At 37.4% G+C, this 22,940-nt stretch overlaps 1 protein-coding gene across 1 annotated transcript in view; it reads right to left on the bottom strand.

The window, feature by feature from the left end:
• LOC128108577 (sulfotransferase 1 family member D1) overlaps nt 1-22,940 on the bottom strand; it is a 30,775-nt gene that overhangs the window by 5,126 nt on the left and 2,709 nt on the right. Inside the window, exons 3-8 of the mRNA XM_052735312.1 lie at nt 13,420-13,576; nt 11,736-11,861; nt 10,810-10,907; nt 7,828-7,954; nt 6,515-6,609; nt 5,920-6,100 (exon numbers count right to left, since the gene is read on the bottom strand). Of these exons, the coding sequence (XP_052591272.1) occupies nt 5,920-6,100; nt 6,515-6,609; nt 7,828-7,954; nt 10,810-10,907; nt 11,736-11,861; nt 13,420-13,567 (775 nt within the window). The 5' untranslated portion in view covers nt 13,568-13,576. The remainder of the gene's footprint in view (nt 1-5,919; nt 6,101-6,514; nt 6,610-7,827; nt 7,955-10,809; nt 10,908-11,735; nt 11,862-13,419; nt 13,577-22,940) is intronic.

The following is a 22,940-nucleotide window of genomic DNA, read 5'->3' on the forward strand; positions in this document are numbered from 1 at the left end:
GTCCAAGAAATTTGGGACACCATGAAAAGACCAAACCTAAGAATAATAGGGGTCGAAGAAGGAGAAGAATACCAACTCAAGGGCACAGAAAATATATTCAACAAGATCATAGAAGAAAACTTTCCCAACTTAAAGAAGGAAATGCCTATGAAGATACAAGAAGCTTATAGAACACCAAACAGACTAGACCCCCAAAAAAAGTCCCCTCGCCACATAATAGTTAAACAACTAAACGTACAGAATAAAGAAAGAATATTAAGAGCAGCAAAGGAAAAAGGCCAAGTGACATATAAAGGCAAACCCATCAGAATAACACCCGATTTCTCAATGGAGACTTTGAAAGCCAGAAGAACCTGGACAGATGTAATGCAGACACTAAGAGACCATGGATGTCAGCCTAGACTAATATACCCAGCAAAACTTTCAATCACCATAGATGGAGTGAACAAGACATTCCATGACAAAGCCAGATTTAAACAATACTTATCCACAAACCCAGCCCTACAGAAAGCACTAGAAGGAAAATTCCAACCTAAGGAAGTCAGATACACCCTCGAAAACACAGGCAACAGATAAAGCCACAGCAGTAAACCCCAACGTATAGAAGTACCCACACATCACCACCAAAAAATAACAGGAATGAACAATCACTGGTCATTAATTTCCCTCAATATCAATGGACTTAATTCACCTATAAAAAGACATAGGCTTACAGAATGGATACGAAAGCAGGACCCATCTTTCTGCTGCATACAAGAAACACATCTCAAATTCGAAGATAGACACTACCTAAAAATAAAAGGCTGGGAAAAGACTTTCCAATCAAACGGTCTTAAGAAACAAGCGGGTGTAGCCATCCTGATATCCAGCAAAATAGACTTCAAACTAAAATCAATCAAAAGAGATCAAGAAGGGCATTACATACTCATCACAGGAAAGATCCACCAAGATGAAGTCTCAATTCTGAATATTTATGCCCCAAACACAAGGGCACCCACATATGTAAAAGAAACATTACTAAAGCTTAAATCACATATAAAACCCCACACATTAATAGTGGGAGACCTCAACACCCCACTTTCACCACTGGACAGATCTCCCAAATTGAAACTTAACAGAGAAATAAAGGACTTAACTGATGTCATGACTCAAATGGACTTAATCGATATCTACAGAACATTCCATCCTAACAAAAAAGAATATACCTTCTTCTCAGCACCCCATGGAACCTTCTCTAAAATTGACCACATACTTGGCCACAAAACAAATCTAAACAGATACAAAAGAATTGGAATAACCTCCTGTGTTCTATCAGACCACCATGGTCTAAAGTTGGATTTCAACAACAACAAAAACTACAGAAAACCTGCAATCTCATGGAAACTGAATAATACCCAACTGAATCACCAATGGGTTAAGGAAGAAATAAAGAAAGAAATTAAAGACTTCCTAGAGATCAATGAAAATGAAGACACCACATATCCAAATTTATGGGACACTATGAAAGCAGTACTAAGAGGGAAATTCATAGCACTAAATGCCCACATAAATAAGTTGGAGAAATCTCACACTAGAGACTTAACAGTATACCTGAAAGCTCTAGAACAAGAAGAAGCACAGTCTCCCAGGAAAAATAGACGCCAGGAAATTATCAAAGTGAGAGCTGAAATCAATAAAATAGAAACAAAGAGAACAATACAAAAAATTAATGAAACAAAGAGTTGGTTCTTTGAGAAAATCAACAAGATAGACAAGCCCTTATCCAAACTAACCAAAAGACAGAGAGAGAGCATCCAAATCAACAAAATCAGAAATGAAAAGGGGGACATAACAACAGACATTGAGGAAATCCAGAGAATCATCAGGTCATACTTCAAAAACCTCTATTCCACAAAACTGGAAAACCTAAAAGAAATGGATAACTTTCTGGATAGGTACCACATACCTAAGTTAAATCAAGACCAGATAAACTATTTAAATAGTCCAATAACCCCTAACGAAATAGAAACAGTCATTAAAAGTCTCCCAACCAAAAAAAGCCCAGGACCAGATGGTTTCAGCGCAGAATTCTACCAGATCTTCAAAGAAGAGTTAATACCAATACTCTCTAAATTGTTCCACACAATAGAAACAGAAGGAACATTACCAAACTCCTTCTACGAGGCTACAATTACCCTAATTCCTAAACCAAACAAGGATACAACAAAGAAAGAGAACTACAGACCGATCTCCCTCATGAACATTGATGCAAAAATACTCAATAAAATACTGGCAAACAGACTCCAAGAACACATCAAAACAATTATCCACCATGATCAAGTAGGATTCATTCCAGGGATGCAAGGGTGGTTCAACATACGAAAGTCCGTCAATATAATACACCATATAAACAAACTCAAAGAAAAAAACCATATGATCATCTCACTGGATGCAGAAAAGGCATTTGACAAAATCCAACACCCCTTCATGATAAAGGTATTAGAGCGATCAGGAATACAGGGAACATACCTAAACATAATAAAGGCAATTTACAGCAAGCCAACAGCCAACATCAAATTAAATGGAGAGAAACTCAAAGCAATTCCACTAAAATCAGGAACGAGGCAAGGCTGTCCACTCTCCCCATACTTATTCAATATAGTACTTGAAGTTCTAGCCAGAGCAATAAGACAACATAAGGAGATTAAGGGGATACAAATTGGAAAGGAAGAAGTCAAGCTTTCCCTATTTGCAGATGACATGATAGTATACTTGAGCGACCCCAAAGATTCCACCAAGGAACTGATACAGCTTATAAACACCTTCAGCAACATAGCAGGATACAAGATCAACTCAAAAAAATCAGTAGCCCTCCTATATACAATGGACAAAGAAGTGGAGAAGGAAATCAGAGATACATCACCCTTTACTATAGCCACAAATGACATAAAATACCTTGGGGTAACACTAACCAAGCAAGTGAAGGACCTATATGACAAGAACTTTAAGTCCCTGAAAAAAGAAATTGAAGAAGATGTCAGAAAATGGAAAGATCTCCCATGCTCATGGATAGGCAGGACTAACATAGTAAAAATGGCAATCTTACCAAAAGCAATCTACAGATTCAATGCAATCCCCATCAAAATACCAACACAATTCTTCACAGACCTGGAAAGAATAATACTCAAATTCATATGGAAAAACAAAAAACCCAGGATAGCCAAAGGAATCCTGTACAATAACACAACTTCTGGAGGCATCACGATCCCTGACTTCAAGCTCTACTATAGAGCTACAGTAATAAAAACAGCTTGGTACTGGCATAGAAACCGACATGTGGACCAATGGAATCGAATAGAAGACCCTGACATTAATCCGCACACCTATGAACATATAATTTTTGACAAAGAAGCCAAAAGTGCACAATGGAAAAAAGAAAGCATCTTCAACAAATGGTGCTGGCAAAACTGGATATCAACATGTAGAAGGCTGCAAATAGATCCATATCTATCACCGTGCACAAAACTTAAGTCCAAGTGGATCAAGGACCTCAACATAAATCCAGCTACTCTGAACCTGCTAGAAGAGAAAGTAGGAAGTAGTCTTGAACGCATTGGCATTGGAGACTACTTCCTAAATAGAACACCAGTAGCACAGACTCTGAGAGAAACAATCAATCAATGGGACCTTTTGAAACTGAGAAGCTTTTGTAGAGCAAAGGATACGGTCAACAAGGCAAAGCGACAGCCTACAGAATGGGAAAAGATCTTCACCAACACCACATCTGACAGAGGACTGATATCCAGAATATATAAGGAACTCAAGAAATTAGACATCAAAATGCCCAACAGTCCAATTAAGAAATGGGCTATAGAACTAAACAGAGAATTCTCAACAGAGGAAACTCAAATGGCCGAAAGACATTTAAGGAATTGCTCATCATCCCTAATCATCAGGGAAATGCAAATCAAAACAACTCTGAGATACCACCTTACGCCTGTCAGAATGGCTAAGATCAAAAACACTGAAGACACCTTATGCTGGAGAGGATGTGGAGCTAGGGGAACTCTCCTCCACTGCTGGTGGGAATGCAAGCTTGTACAACCACTTTGGAAATCAATATGGCGCTTTCTTAGAAAATTGGGAATCAATCTCCCCCAAGATCCAGCTATACCACTCTTGGGCATATACCCAAGAAATGCTCAACCACACCATAAGAGCACTTGTTCAGCTATGTTCATATCAGCATTGTTTGTAATAGCCAGAACATGGAAACAACCCAGATGCCCTTCAACTGAAGAATGGATAAACAAAATGTGGTACATATACACAATGGAATACTACTCAGCAGAAAAAAACAATGGCATCATGAGGTTTGCAGACAAATGGATGGATCTAGAAAAAATCATCCTGAGTGAGGTAACCCAGACTCAGAAAGACAAACATGGTATGTACTCACTCATAGCAGGATACTAGACATGAAACAAGGATGAATTGTCTGCTACTCACATCACCAGGGAGGCTACCCGGAAAACAGGACCCCAAGAAAGACACAGGGATCGCCCAATGACAGAGAAATGGAATGAGATCTACATGAACAGCCTGGACATGAGTGGGGGTAATGAAAGGCGAGGGTCGAGGGAAAGAGAGCTTGGGGGAGCGGGAGATCCCAGCTGGATCAACAACAGAGAGGGAGAACAAGGAATAGGAGACCATGGTAAATGAAGACCACATGAGAACAGGAAGAAGCAAAGTGCTAGAGAGGCCCACAGAAATCCACAAAGATACCCACACAACAGACTGCCGTCAATGGTCGAGAGACAGCCCGAACTGACCTACTCTGGTGATGGGATGGCCAAACACCCTAATTGTTGTGCTAGAAACCTCATCCAACTACTGAGGGATCTGGATGCAGAGATCCATGACTAGGCCCTGGGTGGATCTCTGGGAGTCCAATTAACGAGAATGAGGAGGGTTTATATGAGCGAGAATTGTTGAGACCAAGGTTGGATAAAGCACAGGGACAAATAGCCAAATGAATGGAAACACATGAACTATGAACCAATGGCTGAGGGGTCCACACTGGATCAGGCCCTCCGAATGGGTGAGACAGTTGATTGGCTTGATCTGTTTGGGAGGCATCCAGGCAGTGGGACCAGATCTTGTGCTCATTGCATGAGTTGGCTGTTTGAAACCTGGGGCCTATGCAGGATTGTTTGGCTCGGCCTGGGAGGAGGGGACTAGACCTACCTGGACTGAGTCTACCAGGTTGACCTCAGTCTGTGGGGAAGGCTTTGCCCTGGAGGAGATGGGAATGGGGGGGGGGGCGTTGGGGGGAAGGTGAGGGGGACGGGAGGGGGGGAGAACAAGGGAATCCGTGACCGATATGTAGAACTGAATTGTATTGCAAAATAAATTAAAATAAATTAAAAAAAAAAAAAAAAAAAAAAAAGAAATCTTGTGATTAAAAAGTTGGTTGGTACATATGCAATATTATCTATCCTCTCTCTCTCTCTCTCTCTCTCTCTCTCTCTCTCTCCTCTATCTATTGCTATTTTCTACTCATGCACACAGACACATGTGAATATATGCACAAAATTTTATATATATATATATATATATATAATGTATATCTACTTTATAGAAGATGCTAAATATTGAGTTCAATACTGAGGACACTATGATAAGTGTACTTATTGGTGCACAGGATGTTGAGCAAACATTTCTCATCATAAATCTCTCATTATATCTCACATAAATGATATAAACGATTACACAGTATTTCTTCTAAGGCTCTTGTTTCTTCTACTTTTCAGGTTCTCTCTCTTAAGCATATACTTAATTGCTTCTAAATTCCTGCCATCTCACATTAATGTGACTATTTATATCTTCCACAATGTGACCAGAAACTATGCAGAAATGGGTTTGTACTGTTCCCACCTTTTCTCATGAATGGAGACACAGAATGGTCCATCTCTTCTTTCTTCATAGTGCTGTAATTTGCACTAGGATTCTCCTTCATTACATCAAAAGAGCTATGATAGAGGATTTTATTTACAATTTCTTCTGGTAGGTCTTTCTCTAGAAACTTTAATAATTTTTTAATCTCACACATTGGATCCTGAAATGTTAAAGGGGGAAAAATAATTTCAGTTAGATTTGGTCACAAAGAAAGGAATGCACTTAATAAGGTTCTGTTTAAGCTTAACTAGTGGGAGAGATATTTGGGGGGTTTTATGTAACTTTTAATGCATAAGACAAGACTCAAGCAATTATATTTATAATTTTTATTTTTAAGAAGCAACTAAACTATTTGAAAACATGAGTGGAAATACACAGATTTTTATTTCAAAAGTATTATTGTCCTTGAATAGATAACAGTAGCAGGATGGGTGAGTTGTATTAATTAGTACTGTAAGCCAGAACTAGAGTTCAAAATAAACTAGCCATGTTTATAGACTAAGAAGAAAAGAGAGTAAGAGACAAAGAATTTAAATTTTGGGTTTCTTAAAAATAAACTGAAATTTCTCCTTACTTCTTTCATATCTTCATAAAACAGATAGAGGATACGGTAATCTTTTCTTTTCTCCCACCAGCCCTTCACATGATCATACCAGGAACCAAAACCCACTAAAGTTAAAGATAAAATGTAAAATTAAAAACTATTTACATGGAAATAGGACATAGGTAATTATTGCTTTAAGTTGTGATTGTCTGTCCAGATACAGTGATTTCTGTAGTTCAAGAAAAAGTAAGAATAAGATAAAATCCATATGCTGAAATGCCCATTCTTCATATTTAATAATGAAAGTGTACTTAGAGAAAAGGTCCCTACAGAAGTAAGAAAATTAGTTCTTGACCAATGCCCTTACGGATAAAGGGATTAAGACAGACCCACCAAGATGGAATGCCATGGAGGGAATAGGGTGAAGATACAGGCCTGCACAGTTTAAGGGAAAAGACTGTAGAAGAAACACTGACAGTGTTTTCTCCTTGGATTTGTAGATTCTAAAAATGTAAAAAAAAAAATACATTTCTGTCATCTAAGCCATTCAATATGATATTTTATGGGACCTTTTATAAGCTAATTTATCATTTGATAAATATAACTAAGACCACAAAAATAAGGGTGTAGACTCAGAACGTTTCAAACAGTGAAGTGATGTGGACGTTCACAGGAGAGGGAATAGTGAAGAAATAAGATTACATAAAGGGGGAGTCACAAAAGCCCTGTGGAAGACAGAATGCGTTTCATTCTGAAAAGCCTTTAGGTTTGGCAGGGATAATGACATTGACACCATGAGCAAATAACAGTGCAAGCAATGAAGTGTGTTAAGTCAATGCCAGATGTCACCTACACATATTTGCTTCCAGGAGGGGATTTATATGGGAACATGTTTATTGAGAATTTTTTCCTACAGTTACTATCATGAGTATGAAAGAAAGAGATTGTGTTTGTAACAGATTCTAAAGGGACAGCTGCTCAGGAGTTTTGAATGGCAAAGAATAGATTCCAAAGAATGGACACACAATTAAAATAATCCAGCATAGAGACACTGATATTTGAAAGTACTTAAACAAATTGCCAGCAGTCATTTACCACTAATGAAATGATGAAATCAAAGACCAGAAACATATATACCAGAAATTATCCAAAAGCCCCCTCAAAGAAAAAAATGGCCTTGTATTCTTTCTTTTTAGTCCCCCTAATGTATTAGTTTTGTAACTAATGGTTTTATAAACATTAATTTTATAATAAACATAGGATTTAGATTTTAAACTTTATGTTGCCTTGAAAAAAATCCCTATTAGTTTTGAAATCATAATTAAAAGAACAGTTGGACTCACCTTCCCCAGCCATGAATTTATCAAGGAACTCCTCCCAGGTGCCAGGCTCTGGGTGCATTTTTGCCATTTGGTAGAAATAATAGTAAGAAACAGCCACATCTTTGGCATTCCGTGCCACATAGACCATCTGTCGGGGCACAAACAGAAGGTTGGAATTTATTTTTGTAATTTAATAGTTTTTAACTATTGCTTACATCATCAGGTTGTTTTTTTATCCTTTATAGTTCTCCAATCATGATATTTGTGGAACTATGCCCGACATAGTACATTCCAACTGTATATTGTGTTAATACTCAAAAGCTCATCTCCCATTTCTGACACATCTGCATTTTCTTTACCCTTTTAAAAGATTGTCTTTTGGAACATGAAAAATAACTACAATAAAAACTAGAGCATTCATTCCTACCCCTACGTTGCACTCTCTTTGGCGTGAGAAGGTACTCTGCAGGCTACAGAAAAAGAAACCTGGACAGCAACCCAGTAACAAAACCCTCTACCTACAGTCTGTCCTGCCTGCAGGATGTACTGGGGCAATGGCGATGCAGAACTTGTGCCAACCAATGTTGAAGCTCATGCCATGAGAGGGAGCCCATGCCCTAAACTTCCTGGATTTTCAAGAACCCTAGATTGAGTAGACCAGAGATGTAGGGTAGAACCAAACACAACTGGACAAAAGTAAATAAAATAAAATAAAATAAATGAAATGATTCCTAATGATGTTCTGCTATTACTCATATATTGGTTCCTTGTCTAGTTGTCATCAGAGAGGCTTTTGCCAGTGGCAGATTGGGAGCGAGTGCGTAGACCCACAGCCATACATTATACGGAGAGAGAGTCTAAATTAGAGGTCTTCATTGGTTCCTCCCCTCAGAGATCAGGAACCCCGTGGAAGAGTGGAGGGAAAGATTGACTGTAGGAGTCAGAGTGGATAGACGACACCAGGAGAACATGGCCCACTGAATCAACTACACAGAGCTCATATGGGCTCACAGAGACTGAAGTGGCATGCACAGGGCTTGCATGGGTCTACATCAGGTTCTCTGATTATGTGCTATGGCTGTTAGCTTGGTGTTTTGTGAGACTCCTAACTGTGGAAGCCAATGAGTCTCTGACATTTTTGCCTGCTCTTGGTACTCCTTTTCTCCTATTGGGTTGCCTTGTTCAGCCTCAATATGAGGGCTTTTGCCTTGTGTTTTTGTATCTTGTTTTGTCCTGTTTTCGCTGTTGTCTCTTGGAGGTCTGCTCTTTTCTGGATATGAAATGGAGGGAGAATGGATCTTGGGGAAAGGGGAGGTGAAGGGGGCCTAGGAGGAATGGAGCAAGGGGAATTTGTGATGGATATGGATTGTATAAGAGATGAATCTACTTTTAAATAAAAAAAGGAAATAAAAGAAAGTTTGGGGAAAACTAGACTAAATATCAAATTAGGCAAATAGCTTATATATTCTTAAATTTAGAACATCTATTTAAATTGATAATTTAAATAAATTAAAACTACACAAAGGGATAGGAGAGAGCCAAGAGAGGGTAGGGATAACAGTAGTCAGAATGCATATATACAAGCATGGAATTGTCAAGTACCAAAATTAATAAAATGAAATAAAAAATTTTAAGCTGCAAAATATCTAAATTTTCACTGAAGAAAAATCATTACTAGGTAAATTTAGAGCCAGAAAAGATTAAAATTCCTTATGCCACAAACCAAAGCTATATAACAATATGTGTGGGATTAATTTTTTAATGTATCAAATTTTAAAGTCTGGATGAATGAAGAATTATTGCCCAACTAAAATTACTTTGGGGATGACAAGATAGCTCAAAGGGTAAAGACACAGTCAAGACTGATAACTCAATTTTAATCCCTAGACTTCACATGATGAAGGAGGTAATTGAGTCCCACAAGTTGTCTTTTGACCTCCTTGGGGGTAGGGAGGGAGAGAGGGAGAGGGAAAGAGGGAGGGAGGGAGGGAGGGAGGGAGGGAGGGAGGGAGGGAGGGAGAGAGAAGGAATATGAGAAATGTTCCATGAGTCCTGGGGAATTTGTTTTGTGGAGAGTATCTACTGACCTACATTGGGCCTCCCCCTCATAGAAAGCAAAATTTAATACATTTGAAGCTTAGCCATGCATGGAGTGAACATGTGTCCTAGGAAAATGAGTGCAGGAAGAATGAATAGAGAAAGAGACATTCATGTAGCTAGGATTAGATTTTGCATCTCACTCAAATGATGAACAAAATAGGAACTTTCATATCCCTAAATCAAAGACAGTGGCCTTGATAAGCTAGGAAACGGATGAGGATAGGGAGTAGACTGAAAGAGGTTTTTCAAGAGATGTAGTGTAATTTACTTCTAAATTTATTGAGGAAAACCTTAAACCCTGTAAACATTACTAGTTATTTCTTACCTCACTATCAGTTGACTATGTCAATTAGCCCAAAGCATCCAGCAATAACATCTGTAGCCTTTTTGCAAAATTAATTTGACTTACTTAGTATTATTTAAAAATAATTAAATGGCAGGTGAAATGATTAAGAATGAAAGAAAAATCTGACAGTGATTCAAGAGTAGTGTCAATCCCTTTTTCATAATTGGTGTCCAGTCTTGTCATATTGACCCTTGGCTATAACTGCCATTCTATTGTTTTGTAATGACTCATCCAACATTCACATTAACTTATAGTTAAAAACACACAGACACACCAATAACATTATACACACTGAGCAGGTTGTATATGTTGAGGAATATATATGTGTATTTTTATATGTATTTATACACACATATATGTCATGCACACACATACATATGTCAACAATTAAAGGAAAAAAGCCATGAATTTTAATGACAGCAAAAGGGAAGAGTATATGGGTGTGGCAAGAGGGAGAAAATGGAAGGTGGAAATGATGTGATTATATTCTAACCTCAAAAAAAATAACAAAAATGAAAAGAAATGAAAAGCCAGGGGGATTATTTTTCACTTGCTACCTTGCAGTCATTTTTCCAAAATGAGGAAGGAAGAAGTTGAACAGGTAGATGAGTTTTCACCAGCCGAGGAGATGGCATGCTTTCCAACAGTTCAATACCTACAAGCATACCCATTAACAAACTGCGTTGTAAGTGTGGAATCACATGGCTTCTTTGTAGTTCATCCTAAGACTTTCTAATCATTTAATGGCTCGGTAAGTTTTTTTTTTTTTCTTTTTTCTGTTTTGTATGCTATAAGGCTCAACAGATTCCTATGTTCCTAAAATCTCAAAGAATACAAACCATAAAAAGTCATGGCTAACTGACCTATTTTATCCTCTGTAAGTACAATAGTATAATTATCTTCACATTTGTCTATAAAAACAGTTCCTCATTTGAAATATCGTGATGGAGCAGAAAGAGTGGTTATTAAACAGTCTCTAGGTTTTCTCTTCACTCTTTTTTCTTGCTTACAGTATGAAAATATTTCAAAGTCCTTGTCAATCTCTCTCATATTCAAATTCTATGACAGAATTATGTTATAATATTCATTTCTGTTTTTTCAAGATTTAAAATAATACAAAGCAATGTATTCCCATATTTTTATTAAGTTTATAATTATTATATTAATAATATACATATATATTTAAACTAACTAGTCACATAATTTTGTTGGATTAAATATTGGATTTCCTTGATATAATATGATACACTAGTTAAATAATAAAGACTTCCATATAGTAAGAGATTTAAGTTAGATCAAGATCTCCACATATGTGGATGTTATCTTTGAGGAGATGGGGCCTCAACAAATTCTAACTCCTCTAGACACTGATTTCATAGTGCTTGTTCTTTGCGTTTTATTGTTGCCCTTGACTCCTTCACATATACTAAGAACACAGGTAGATTTATTCCTATAATGAAAAGGAATTGTCAGAAAAAAATACCATTTGACAATCCAGGAATTATAAGCTCCATGAAAGGCACTCGTTTATAGATTGCATCCCGTTTACACTTCTCTGCATCCCCGTTGTTATAGATCAAATCCAGTATTTCGCTGATCCAGGTTGTCCCTAAGGGGAAAATGGAAGAAATTAAACATCTTTGTTGACAATAACATAAGAAAGTCAAGAGAGGCAGAGGTGTTTTGTAATATCTGAAATAAGCAAGCAAACAAACAATATGTGGTTTTTATTTCCACTTCTATTTTTTCTCTTACTCCTTCCCAGGAAATGTTCTCCTTTTTTTGTTTGTTTGTTTGGGTTTTTTGTGGTTTTTTCTTTTGTTTTTGTTTTGTTTTTGGTTTTGTTTTTTCAAGACATGGTTTCTCTGTGTAGCCCTGGCTGTCCTAAAACTCACTCTGAAGATCAGGCTGGCCTCAAAGTTAGAGATCCACCTGCTTCTGCCTCCCAAGTGCTGGGATCAAAGGCGTGCACCCTACACATGGCAGGAAATGCTCTCATTTATCAGGGATATAGACATATTTATTGAATAAAATTTAACTTTAAAAGCCTCAAAAAGTAAATAAACAAAGGTGTGTACAAAGCAGTGAACAAGTAATGATAGCACAGTCCCTTCCCCTCCCCAATACTCCTTGGTTAAAATGGTTTGATTTAAATCAAAATATTCTAAAATATATTTGAGTTGGATCCTGAGTAGTATGGGCAGAGAAAATAGCCAACTTTGCTATTACAGCTTTGAATTGAAGAGAATATCAGATAAAGATGATCAACATATAGTGGAGGTGTAAAAAAATACAAAGAACCTTTGCCTGTAACAATCAAGATGCTATATACAACAATAGGACCCATTTGAACTCAGAACAGTGATTCACTCTGAATAATATGATATAGTGTCTCACCAGTCCTTTGAAAAACGCCTATGTCATGTGAGAACATGGTCTGCTCAATTGCCTATGTCCTTTGATTATCAGGTGAGTGAGGAATTTCTATTGAAAGAATATAACAAGGAAGAAAAATACCTTTTTAGCTGTTCTTATAATAGTAACTGAAACACTGAAATGTATTATTTAATTAATCTGTGTAGATAACATTTTAATGAGTGAAACATGAATATTTACAGACACTAGAAATGATACACTTGTAAGGCAATATCACAATCAAACCCAATATTTTGTCTGATAACTTGGGAAATTAATTAAAATAAAAGTAAATGAGAGAATGAGAAACATTTGGCCCAAACCACCTTGTTTTCCATACCTACAATGTTTTATGGTACATTTGTTCACTTCTAAAGACCCTGGAATCATGTGGGGTTTTTGTGGTCTTGTTAGATCAGAATATCTTAAATTCTAGTTTGTTTGTTTGTGTGTTTGTTTGTCTGTTTGTTTTTCCCATTAAGGAATATAAAGGAGAGTTGATATTAGAGTATTTATTAGGTAGGAAGTTGGATTGATTGTGGATCCAAGTAAATTCATAGGATACTTACTGGAATTTCAGAAATGGACATGAATCTATCTAATCTGAGGCAATATTGTCCCAGCTAACCACAATACTCCTTTAACATGTTAGAAAAACTCAATTTGAATTAGACAAGTATCTGCAGGCAAGAAAGTTCCTCAGTATGGATCATTATCTAACTGCCTAGAGTGAATAAATTAAAAGTTCTTACCAGATTTGGGATAGGTGGAGATCAAAAGATCGTCAGGTCGGGCCTCAAAGGACTCCACTTGGGACCACTGCTCAGCAATGCTCCAGAAGAGAGGGACACCTTGAACATCCACTAACTCCCTCCTGAAGATATCCAGCTTCTTATCCATTTGGAGAGACTAGATTTTAACAATGGTTAGCATCAATCAGCTTTAAAATGTTACTAATTCCCACCAGCAGCCAGGGTCTGAGCTGATGTCTGTGGCTCCTGTCACCACCAAGGGCTGTGCTTATGGATGTTGGGAGTCTGGACAGCTACCTGAGACCATGTTAGTGTCCAAGGGCCTTGCTGCTGCCTGGGCCATACTGATCTGGGTGGCCTGTGCTGCCACCGGGCCATGGTGATGTCCAGGCCTGAGCTGCTGCCGAAGGCCATGTCTTGGTCTGTGTTCCCGCTCCGGCTGGGGTCTGTGATGATGTCCTTGGCTCGTGTAGCCACCGGGGTCATAGGAGCCATTTAAAGGCAATGCTGAGCCAGCCCTGCCCCTCACTGGACCAGAAATGGTTGGCCCTGCCCCTCACTAGACACTACAGCACGAGAGCTTTCCCTGCCCCCCATGGAAGAGCTGGCCCACACACACTCAGGAGAGAGGGCCCCATCCCTTACAATCAGCATGGAAAAGTTGGCCATCATGGCATGGGCCTAGGAGATCTGGCTCTGCCCCTCACCTGAGGGGGGGTGGTCCAGACCAACTGGCTCAGCTACCACCCAGACCCACATCTTAGGCCTCGGGTTGGCCCACCCTAACATCTACCCTATCAATGACCTGCTGGAGTACATGAAGGAATTGGTCCTGCTAAATGATAACTGCAGGATCTTTGTGACTCAGAGCAACAGCAGGATATCCGAGACGAGTTTTGGTGAGGGTCCAGCAGTGATGGTGTGCCAAAGGCCAGAGGCCTTGAACCAGACCAATGACTCATTGCAATAATTATTTTGTGGCTGGGGCTGATCAGACAAAAGGGTACACTGTGTGACACACTGTAGCACCCAATGCCACTATGATGAATGAAGAGGTGTTAGAAGATGGAAGAGAGAGATGGATTTCTTTGTTTGTTTTGTTTTGAATTGATTTGGGGGGGTTATCTTTTGGGAGGGGGATGTAGCAGGGATTAGGGGAGGATATGGAGCTACCGGGAGGTGAACAGAATTGAGTTGTATGATGTGAAATTTCTAAAGAATCAATAAAGAATTATGTTATTAAAAATGTTACTACTGTAATAGTAATATGATTTCTCAAACTTCAGAGACATGAACTCAGTTCATGTGTGTTATAATCAAGAGAAGAAAAGAAATTGAACAAATAGAGTCTTGTGCAATTATTTCCCTTTATGCTATTCATACACAACATAACATTGCCACACTTCATTTGTGTATCAATTCCATGTGCCAATGTCAAGACGCACGGTAAAGTTACTATGCTTCAAATTAGGAGAAGACTGTAAGTCTATCATGGGGCTATCAGTTCATTGCAAGTTCTGGAATGGCAAAGCCCTCCTTATAACAAAAATCAAACAGCCTAAATTATAATGCCCTTCCTTTAAATTTCTTTTTTTACGCATTTTAAAAATTCTTTTTACATACCAACCGTAGTTTCCCCTCCCTTCCATCCCCTCCTCCTGCTCCCCTCCACACCATCCCCATCCACTCCCCCTGAAAGGGTAAGGCCTCTCATGGGGAGTCAGCTAAGCCTGGCACATCAAGTTGAGGCAGGACCAAGCCCCTCCCACACTGCATCAAAGCTGAGTAAGGCATCCCACCATAGGGAATGGGCTCCTAAAAGCTTTAAATTTCACGGTAAACTGGTAAGTTCTTTTAATTATATATGGCAGGCTACAAATTAAGAGAAAATGTAGGTGTGAGATGTGGACAAGATTTAGCATAAGTAAGACACAAATGGGCATGCCAAAATGCATGAGAAAAAACCCATGAGGTCTCATCCCTGCACAAAGATCTATAGGCAAGTGAGTCAAGCTGGGAGTGAGAGGTGGCCCTCCCTTGGGAAGAGCACACTGTTTGTCTAATGCCAAATGGTCACCCCTGAAAACATACCATGCAAGTATTGTATGACTCAACCAGTTATATTTAAGAATATATGTATATGTAAATAATTATATGCATGCAATAACAATTGATGAAAAGAGAGCCCATTGTTTTGAAGGGCAGTAGAGAGGGGTTAGTGAGGGTTCAAAGGTAGGAGAAGGAAAAAGTGTTGCAATTAAAATAAAATATCAAAAATAACAACAACAAAAGGATAAAAAAGGAAATAAGGTTGAAGTTAGACAACTCTTGAGTATACATACATACATATCTTCCACTAAAAACCCTTGAAACACTTGTCGTGATGACCCCAGGTTATTTTATACTTTCAGCAAGGTTATAGATAAAGGTACTTCTGTTTGTCTCTTACCTGTTATGGGTAAGGGAAGAACTTGAAATATACCATCAATTGTACTCCAGAATCCACATGCCTCCGTGCTTAGCATGAGCTGAAGGATTCTTTTACTTCCTCTAAAATTTTAGCTTTAAAGTTTTCACAAAACTGAGACTTTGTATGAAGCTGTTACCAAGATTCCCACTAATAAGTATCACCTACTTGCCAACACAATTCAAAGCCAGATAGATGTCATTGATTAAAGTAAGCAGACAAACAAACAAACAAACAAAACAGCTCTCTGTATCTGCAAATTTTACATGAGCAGAATCAACCACCTGTGCATTGTAAATGTTTACAGATAGTTTCCTTCTATTATATCATAAACAATATGATATAGCAACTATGTGCATAACATTTATATATTAGGCATTATAAGTAATATAGACATGGTTCAAACTTTTGACAGGATACAAGTAAGATGTATGCAACTATTGGGTCATTATGTAAAGAACCTTTGCATCTGAATATTTTGAATCTTGGGATCTGGGAACCAATTTGTCTTGGATATTAAGAGACTTACACCCAGATTGTGTTTGAATTACAATTTTTTATCCTCTTTGTGCCTTCAAATTCTCTCAAATCCATCCCTAACTGACATTAACTGGATACATTTTTTAAGGCACATGGTGCAAAGTGTTGAACAGTTTATTTCCAATTAAACATTTTACAATATGAGATTTCATAAAAAGATTCAAGGTTATGCAAAACAACTCAAATTTATAACACATAAAGCATAAATTTATGTGTTGGCACCTGGGTTGTGTTTCCTATCAACACTATCTTCTCTCCCTACCAACAAATTAGGCTTTGGCTGCAATAGCAGTCACACAGGAAAACAAGGCATAGCTTTAGTGTCAGGAGCTGTGCAGCCTCATCTTGGGATCAGCATACAAATGTCCAATGGGTCTCCATGAGGCAAGACTATGAAAGATGGTCTCTAACTTGGCAAGGACCAGTGAACTATGGGGCAGTGCAGTGCAGGACTTTGCTGAATCCGTACAGCTTGCAGGGTCTTCTCTCTCTCTCATTATATTGTTGATTCTTTGGGCAATTTTCAGTTTTACTTTGTCAGTCACAGAGGCAACAGCCATAATTTTCCCTGGAAATTCTGTGTTTTCTCAAATGTTTTCCCCTTAGAACCAGCAGAAGACTAATGCTCCTCAAATTTCTTATCTGGAATTACTAACTACAACCCCTAATCCTGGGAACTTTTCTGACTCAATAAAGATAGGTAAGTACATATGAAAAAACAACACTTGGAACATTAACCATGTCTCACAGTTCGGGAAAGGAAAGTAAGGCATGAGTACACAGAATAGGAAAAAAGTCTCAGGAGTACACATAGTGCCAACTGTTTAGAGTAAATTTCCTGGACACCAAGCATATAGAATCAATGATAGGATCTAGTATGATCCAATGTGGAAAATGCATTGGGGAAAATGTTGAATGGATAGATCCATCTTTACCATACACAGGAGCATATATTGTTGAGAGAAGTATGGTATAGTGAAATGGGGAAACAGTGCCTTATCAAAGTCTGCCTTTTACAGAGAGATTGAGAGATGGACCCTCTTGTAGAAAAAGGATCTGTTGGAGGAGGTGGGAATAGGGGGTGGGCTGGGGGGAAGGTGAGGGGAGCAGAAGCGGGGAGAACAAGGGAATCCGTGACTGATATGTAGAACTGAATTGTATTGCAAAAGAAAAAAAAAGAAAAAATATATCTTGCCAGCATGAAAGAATTGCTTAGGTTTGATATTGTTGACCTTAAAGCATTGCACCCATGTCTATTACTTTTTAACTTTGTAACCACAAGTAGCTGCCGGCTGACATAAGTGCTGTAAAAGCAGGATGTATCTGGCTAAGTATTTAGTTAAACCTGTAAAAATGCTGAACTTTATGTCCAGAATAAGGTTATGTAGGGAATGGGAAAATACATTTGGGGAAACACAAAATGGAACAATGGGGGCTTTTATAATGACTATGATGTATTTCTTCAAATATGATGTATCTTAAAAGTCAAAAATAGGAGCCAATAATAAAGCTGTTCATGTAATCTTAGCAAAAACAAACAAACAAAAACACTGTTAAAGTATAAATAAAGATGGCTTGAGCTATTTGGGGCCACGAGTACAATCCACTCGGTGGTCAGAATTTTTCCTTGCGCTGATGTCCTTTTCCCATCTCAGAACCTGAACCTGAGCCAAGGCTGAACCCCGGCACTATAATGTTTTGAAAAATCATAATCTGATTGCTTTCAGAGTCCCAGTTGTTTTCCATTGCTATTTCCAAGTTATTTACAGCTTGCTCTATGCCCAAGAAATATAGTCATATGCCAATTAAAATAGGGGACAGTTTGAGTAAGTCATTAGTTGATTTTGTCACCGTGAAAGAAATATTAGTGTGCACTTACCCAAACTAAGACAGCTGCAATGTCCTTGGGAAAGCAAGTATAGTCACTTTGGAAATCAGTCTGTAAGTTTCCCCAAAGGACTGGAAACAGAACTGTCATATGACCCAGCTATGCTACAAAGGACATTTATTCAGTATCCTACCACAGAGACATTTGCACATCTGTATTTGTTGCTGCTGTAGTCACAATAGCTAGGAAATTGAATCAATCTAGGTTTTCATCAACAGATGAATGAATGAGAAAATGTATTGCATATACACAATGATATATTACTCAGCAATATAGAAAAATGAAATTTGCAGGAAAGGGGATGCAAATGGGAAAAAAATATGCTGAGTAATGCCACTTAGGCCCAGAAAGGCAAAACTATGTTCTCTTTCATAAGTGGATCCTAACTTCAAATATTTTGTTTTGAGTGCTTAATTTGGAGCATATGAGGAAGCCAAAAAACTAAAATAAACAAATAAAAAGGAGTTTGAACAGATTTACTCTGCATGGTGGGCAATGTTGCTCTCAGAAAACAAATTATTAAATAAAAAATCGCAGTGCAAGGCCTGGGATTCCTACCTATGTTTTATTGGTCACATAGGTCTCAGACATCTCCAGACAACATGAGTACTAACCCTTGTTTTTGGTCACTCACCATGGAAGCATGGCAAGACCTTATTGCTGAAGATAGCACACATGTTTATTATAGGATATAGAGAATTCAGTCTCAACTGACTGGGAACAGTTACTCCTTACTGGTTAGTTTTCTTGAGGCCAGAAGGGGCTACACAGGCTTTTGGGGGAGAAAAGACATTTATGGTCTTACCTAGCATGGTACCTTGAATGCTGCAATAATGACCTACCAGGCAAGCTGTATCATTGGTGCAATGGTGGTATGACTGTATTGGGGGAACTGATTGCTTCAGATTAGAGTTGAGGTCTGTGCCACGAGGAAGAATTTCACACACAGTACTGTAACTCTGGTTCAAAAGACCATGGCAGAAGAGGTCATAGGCCCCAGGGTAGAACCTGATACTATTATTTGAGTAAATGGCCATGTTTTCAAAGTTCTTTCTAATTATTTGTTTATACCCATAGACTGAGGTTGCACTCAGTTGTGGTCAGAAGTCAGTGGAGAGAGAAGTATAACTAATTGAAGTGCTAAGACTAATAGACTGAGTTCTCAGCCCTCAAATGGGACATCTATATTAACTCTCTCCCCTCTAGACTTAGGGAACTTCACTGAAAAGAAGGCAGAACAAATGTAATAGCCAGAGGATTGAGAGGAGTGCTGATAAATGTCCTCTGGACATTGCATGGCCACCTATCATACTCAATGTATACATCATAGCACCTGGGGCTACTTGCACAAGATCTGAACAATAGCAAGCCCATCAAAGTTCCAGTACAAATTGGGTAGATAATCATCTGGCCTTTTCCCTTACCAGGAGCTATTAGAAGATGAGGGAGGAGGAATAACTCATTTTTGAAGATGTGGATACTTGTAGCATAACCATGACCCAGTGAATGATTCCCACATCCAAGCACTTGTGGGCAGCACTAACTGACTTAGTGGTTTAAGAAAAATAAAGAGAAAAGATATGAGACTGTGAGGAGGATTTGTTGAGGGAGTGGAAGAGGGACTGAAAGTGAAAAATGGAGTAGATATGATCTTATTTCATCATCTACATCTATGAAATTCTCAATAATAAAAAAAACACAAAGTGAAAACATTATTAACAACAAAATACCAGGTAGGAGTGTGGTCAGTCACTTTCATAAAAGACTTTATATTCTTAATGATCATTTAAAACTAACACATGCACAATCAGAACTTTTAGGGCACATGGTGTATTTTTTACTTTACACAAGATTCTTATGTGTCAAGTACAACTGTGCCATTTTACATTTTATCTAAGAGGAAAACAGCAATAAGAAACTTAATTAATTCTACTCCAGAATTTACTATTAACAAGTGTCAGAATTTGGTTGAGACCAAGATAGTTTGACTCTATTTTAAAGTTGTATTATAAGACATGAAACAATAAACAATAATACAAGGTACAGTAAGAGAAACTTCAAGTTACGCCAAGGTGCTGGCAGAGGAATAATCGTGACAAAGTGGTGTGAGTTTCCATTGAGGATCTAGAGCAGACTGTGCCAGCTCAAAGAGGCTAGTTAGCACTGTTGTTCTTACTCCCTGTATTCCACAATAATGAGCTTCACATACATAAGTGTTAAATACAATGTATTAAAGAGCATATGAAATAACTTAGAAAAATACAAGCCTACTAAGGATTTCTTTAAATAATATCCGTGTTCTCTCAATATCCACATAGTCTACTTGATTATACAAAGAGTAAGATTCCAACTGGAGTTGCTTCTGAGTGAATATTGAAATATTACAGGATGGTTTAGATACTGGTCTTTTAACCTTATACAATGTATGTACTTTGATCAATATCTGATAATCAGAGATCGTACAAGATGCTCAGATACCAAAAGTATGTTTGATAATTCTTAGGTCTTTGAAATTTTATGTATAAATTTAAGATTACACATTTGCAATATCTACTCCTTAAAAACTCACAGCCAACATAGTCTCGGAAGAAATACAGTCAAATTTGGCTTACCTTTAAGTCCTAAGGGGTTTAAATGAATTGGCCCAGATGAAGAGTCAGAGCCAAAAAATCGTTAAAAGGATGATGCCCCTGGATAGTACACAACTTAATATGAGAAAGAAATTAAGTTGTTGTAAGCTCAGGAAATGTTGAACGATGTTGGTTTCCCTAAGGCCACTTCTCTGTTTACTTACCTAAAAATGTCCCTTGAATATAACTTCCCCAAGGGGGTAATTAAAAGACTTTAGAAACATCTCAATGTTTTGTACATTGATAAGTCACTACTATTCACTTATTAACTATGGTCTGTGGACTTTCCAACCTACTGCTGAGTTAAAATAATCAGTAGTAAAGCTGAAGATACTTTGTGCCTTAGACATTAAAATGAATATCAAACTCATGACAATCAATACATTATTCTCCTAGAAAGTGATGTCTTGATAGTTAACAAATCCTTTGTATGGAACAAGAATTTATCAGTCAGTGTTTCTATACAGTGGAAAACCTAAAATAATGATAGAGATAGTATTGCTAAGTCTCTCTGAGAATGACGTTATGAGACTTGAGGAGGCAGTTGTTTCTGGTTCTTCCATAAACCAATAGTATTTTCCTGAGATACATTTTTTCATATTCCTGATCTATATTATTTGTCAAAACAGGAAATATTAAAAAAAAGGTCACTCCAATTTGTTTTATTTCTAACTTTACACTTAGTTAAGCTAATGTTCTCTGAATAACAGATTACATGCTTTTATAAATCATAGAAGCAGAAACAAGAAAACCATGAATACTTAATCAGAATACTCTTACATTTTTAGAAAATTTCATCAGAGTGCAACTAATTAAGATGATAGCTAAGCTATAAAAACTCAGCAATAACATTTACGAAAGTTAGTTTATATAAATTTAAAGTAAAACAGTCATCACCCTGACTTTTATGTAACATTACCATTTCATCACTGTGTAAAAATGACACAATTATCCTGCTATGACAATTGTTTTTTATGTGTAAGAACAAATCCATGTTTCTTTCTACTATATTTTACAAAAATATCTTAATTAAAATTATGATCACTAAATTTCCATCAGGGAAATGGAGTTACAAAATACTGTGAAATAACATCTTACTCTAATTATATTGGCTATTTTCACACACCAAAAAAATAATGCCAGAGAGGATATATAGGAAAAATGCATTCATATACTTAGGGTTCTATAGGAAATATAAATTAATATATTCATTATGGAAAATATGAAAGGCTCCCTTTAAAAACTAAAAGATAATGTTTACATGTGGTCTACTGGATGTATATCCCAAGGACAAAAAGCAACATGTTAAAGAGCTACTTGCCTTGACATGTTTGGCAGTAGCTAAAATATGGACTTAACCTAGATAGTCAACAAAGGATAAGGAAAATTGTGTGTATGGGCATGTGTGTATACAAAAGAATATCACTAATCTTTACAAAATAATAAAATACTATCAGTTGTAGGGGATTAATAGAATAGAATTGATGAGTATGGAATAGTTGTAACAGGAGACTGGAAGGCTGGTAGACACAAGTAATATAGGACATTTGAATAATAGGTATTGAAACACAGAGAGAATTAAGTCCTGGTGTTCTACATCCCAATGGGCCACAATATCTTATTGCATATTTCGCAAAATCTAAAAACCCAAAGAGTAGTAAGGAAAAAGAAAATGTTATCTCCGTAATTGGATCATGGCACAAACCATGCAGGTATCAAAATAGCACATGTCATTTTATTTCTGTGAATAATTAATACATATTTCATTGATAATGAGACAAGAATTGAAACGTGTTATCAAATTTCATTGGAATAAAGCACCAAGATACATCAAGGCAAGAGCTAGAACAGAACTATTTTTTTATGATACAACACAGTCTACAGTTTGAATATATCTCATCTCCATTTACTATTTTTCTGTCAAATGCTAGCATTTGAGACAATTCCTATGTGTGAATATCTGTAGCCCTCACTACCGGCTTATGACACATTGACA

This window comes from Peromyscus californicus, unplaced genomic scaffold (assembly GCF_007827085.1).
Source record: "Peromyscus californicus insignis strain IS unplaced genomic scaffold, ASM782708v3 Scaffold_13__1_contigs__length_99412109, whole genome shotgun sequence".
Classification (NCBI taxonomy): Eukaryota; Metazoa; Chordata; class Mammalia; order Rodentia; family Cricetidae; genus Peromyscus; species Peromyscus californicus.